The sequence below is a fragment of the Monopterus albus genome, unplaced genomic scaffold (genome assembly GCF_001952655.1).
Source record: "Monopterus albus unplaced genomic scaffold, M_albus_1.0 scaffold287.1, whole genome shotgun sequence".
NCBI lineage: Eukaryota > Metazoa > Chordata > Actinopteri > Synbranchiformes > Synbranchidae > Monopterus > Monopterus albus.
This window is the reverse complement of record NW_018128167.1, coordinates 126,887-130,790: the sequence shown is the minus strand read 5'-3', so window position 1 is coordinate 130,790 and position 3,904 is coordinate 126,887. Positions and strand designations below refer to the sequence as shown.

Genomic DNA, 3,904 nt, shown 5'->3' with positions numbered 1-3,904 from the left:
AGCTCCCTTAGCTACAGCCATAAATCTAATGAAATTCAGTAATTTAGTGGACAAGACTTATGATGTTGCATTAGTGTTTCAGTGACTCACACAGCAGATATTTGACCAGTGGTTCAGTGAACACATAGAGTGATATTCATAACTATATAAGCATAACTGTGACATATAAGTATGTAAACTTATGTGTGTTATAAAATAAAACCATTCTTAAGTGCATAAAATAAAAATCCCCCTAACAATAGTAGTGATGTACAGACGGTGACAGATGGCAGGAACCTCCTGACTGACTGAGAGGAGACACAAACAGCAGGGTCACTGATCTGTTTAGTCCCAGAATGTCAGACACTGGGCAAAAAGGCTCCAGCTGGACACCAACAATTTGACCCTCACAGATGTTAACCTGGGACGTCAGAGCTGTGAAATCCCAAATTCTCCTGGAAAATAGTGTCTTAGAAAAAGATCTACACAAACATCTGCATGTGAGGGACGAGACAGATTACACACAGCGTGTGCTGATCCGTGTTTAAGAGCTTGAACAGGGTTGGGGGCTGCGCGTCAGCTTTTAGCTGCATCGGTTGATTGAATAAAGAATAAGACCAGTCAGTGGTGTCGTCACTGTGCAGTGTGTGAAATCCTGTGGTGGCACTGGCCGAACCTCTGAACATGTTTTGTCCAGTGAGATGTCTGTGTCCCATCCACTCCTGCAGTCCAGCCGTCATCCTTGTCAAATTGTGTCTGTCACCAAACGTCAGTGAGAATCTGAGCGTTTGTCTGATACACTGACAAACAACATTTAATCCAGGCGACAAACAGACAGAGATCTGCTAAAAGACGTTGATAACAATAAAAATGCAGACTGTGTGTCTGTGTCTTACCGGAGCATACAGATGTACAGTCCCGAGTCGGCGGCGGCGGCCCGGCGCCACCCCATTGCTGAGCCGCGAGCTGCAGAGGAGAACCATTGTTATCATTCGCCAGAGTCTGGCCCACATAAATCAGACACAGTTCAATTAGAGCAACATTAGAACAAGGTCTGAAGTCGTCAGTGATGCCAGTCGAGCCGCTCGCCTCTGAAGCATCATATATCCTCTGTGGAGGAGAAATCGTTAGAGGCAACCGCATCGTCCAGTTACTGTCCAACTGTCTCAGTTTGAGTGAGACAACAGCCACACCCCCTCCCCCCACTCAACCAGGACCATCGCTCTCTGATCAGCTCTTTCTCAGTTAGCTTTCAAATCAAATCTTAACGTGCAGCAGTCAGGTCAGTGTAGTGCAGTAAGAAATGTAGTGAAGTGCAAAGTAGCATAGGATGAAGGCACTCGCAGTACAAGTCGCTCAAATCTGTACACAAGTACAGTACATGAGTAAAAGTACTCAGTTACTTCCCACCACATCATAATGCAGCGCAGTGGGAGGGTGCAGGTGTGCTGTCGGTAGAGTCCAGAGCTCTGGGGGCTGTATAAGGTGGGGGAGGTGGGTGTGTTTAAGTGTGTGATGTACCTGTATGTGATTGGCTGCTCCAGGTCATGGCCCTCAGGGAGGCGGTACCAGAACAGGTTGTGTCCGGTGCTCTGGGTGGAGTTGTAGTTGTAGACGGAGGGATGAGAGAAAAGAGGACAGGAGAGCCAACCGGCCTCCCCCTCCAGGACTGAGACCACCCCGTCGTTGGACTCCCCCCAGTCATAGCACATGGGCTCTGAGAGACAGAGAGAGACTTAAAGGAATCAGGATTGAAATGAGTTTATTCTAAACAAAGAATTAAACTGATGAGGTATCACATCAAATAAGTGCTGCTGCATTGTTGTCAGTGTCATACAGGACACTGATGATTTACACATCACTACTTTCAGCAGCAGAGGTGCATCTGTTTCTCTCTGGGCCTCATCCAGGCGCCTGCTCCAGCGCTGATTTAGAGGTTTTATGTGAGAATCAAACTGAACTTAGTGGCTGTCGTCATTTACTGCCCTCGTTAAAAGAACAACTTCCGTCTCATTAAAGGATGGAAGCACAGCAGCAGCTGCTGCATTACAACACTGCAAACTAAACAGAAGAACCACATCAATCAGAGGAGGTGGCCACCTTTAGCCGAGGCTACACTGCTTCTGAAAGTGCTGCACAAACCAAGACGTTTGGAATGAGACCGACAACCAGACACGCACAGTGGGCAGATGTAAACTGCTGTTTTTGGACAGAGGCCTCGGCCGTCTGTCCCCAAACTTGATGCTGAAAATATCCCAGCACTTAGTGGTTTATTTCAGGCAGAGTGGGAAAACTCTGAAACTGGAGCACAAATCATGTGATGATGATGATGTTTGGTGAATCACATTACATCAGTGTCGACAGATCATGATTAGAGCCAAAACACTGGTGTTCACTTGTTTTAAAATGCGGTAAATGGGACATCTCTTCGTATAAACAGCACCATTCACAATAAAAGACAGACATGAAATACAGACCCAATAGAAGTAATGAACCATCTAAACAAAGCCAACAGTAAACAAGTGTGCCTGTTGCTAGTTTTTAAAAAGCATGTAAGATGTCTAAAGGGAGACATTTCTAAGGTCAGCTCTCAGATTTCTTCTCTTTGTCCAGAGTCTGGAGCAGGAGACCACCAGTAAACCTGTGGATATGGCTGCAGGTCTGTGATGCTGCAGAGATCAGGTGGTGATCATGAGAAGCTTGAACTGCAGTTTGACATGGAGCCAGTGTAAAGAAAGCTGTCAGTTATCAGTAGACAGAGAGCTGCGTCTACAGCGAGCAGCCCTCTGGGAGCCCCTGTTCATGTGACTGACCAGGTGCTGCAGGGAAACACAGTCTGCCAGCATAAATCTGCTGGCTGCTCTCTAGCCCTGACCTTTAAACTGCCTTTAACTCTTGCTCCCATCCAAGCAGAGAGGACATAAATTTTTTGAGTGAGACCTGTCTGAAGACCAGGGCAAACGTTCTGTAGCAGCATTTTGGACTAGTTGTAGATAATCCAGGGGGAACTGGGAGTTCCACTGTAGTAGGAAAGAGACCTTAAACTCCACCGTGATATTTATAGGGAAGGAATTTTGCACGAGTAGAGGGAACCAAGGGTCAGCACTGACAGGGGCGAAGGAGGAGGACCTGCTTCAGCTGTAGAACATGATCATCCATCCTTGTTTTAGTGCATCTAGGCAGCCATGGAAAATAAACCATTTTTAAACCTTTCGTGGTCTAAAGAGACCATCATCTGCATAGCAGTGACATGATTCAACTTATATACAATCTTATACAAGCTCTTTAAGAAGTCCTAGACTCAAGAAGCTCTGAATGTGGATGTTAGAAATGCTTAGAGATCAAGTGAAGGCTTGAACCTCTGCCTAGTTCCCTTCAGACCGATACATACCTTTAAAACCCTCAAAAGACAATGTGAACAACTACCAATACAACATTACAAGTCCTCAATGTTCTTCAAGCAACACTGAAGCCATACATTTAAATCCTTTCAGTGTCCTATGGAAACTGTTCAAAGATGCCAAGAACTTCAAGGACCTCCAGTACTACTTCAACCTCCACCTCAGAGACCCTTCAGAGGGCCCCTAGGACCACATGCAAGACCTGTGAAATGCTTTCAAGAGTCACAGGAAACACTTAAGAGAGCTCCAGTAACACAATGAAGAGTCCTATACCACCACTGGATGCCACACTGGAAACTCCACATATATACCAAGGACTTCAATCTTCTTCAAGTATGTGTATGTATATATATCATCCATCCATTTTCTTCCGCTTATCCGGGACCGGGTCTCGGGGGCAGCAGTCTAAGCAAAGATGCCCAGACTTCCCTCTCTCCAGACACTTCCTCTAGCTCCTCCGGGGGAATGCCAAGGCGTTCCCAGGCCAGCCGATCCTGGATACAGGCGGGCGCAATGAGCCTTTT

General features: G+C 46.3%; 1 protein-coding gene across 1 annotated transcript in view; it reads right to left on the bottom strand.

The window, feature by feature from the left end:
- Positions 1-3,904, bottom strand: part of il1rap (interleukin 1 receptor accessory protein) — a 19,835-nt gene that overhangs the window by 8,704 nt on the left and 7,227 nt on the right. Inside the window, exons 3-4 of the mRNA XM_020622705.1 lie at positions 1,460-1,696; positions 876-927 (exon numbers count right to left, since the gene is read on the bottom strand). Of these exons, the coding sequence (XP_020478361.1) occupies positions 876-927; positions 1,460-1,696 (289 nt within the window). The remainder of the gene's footprint in view (positions 1-875; positions 928-1,459; positions 1,697-3,904) is intronic.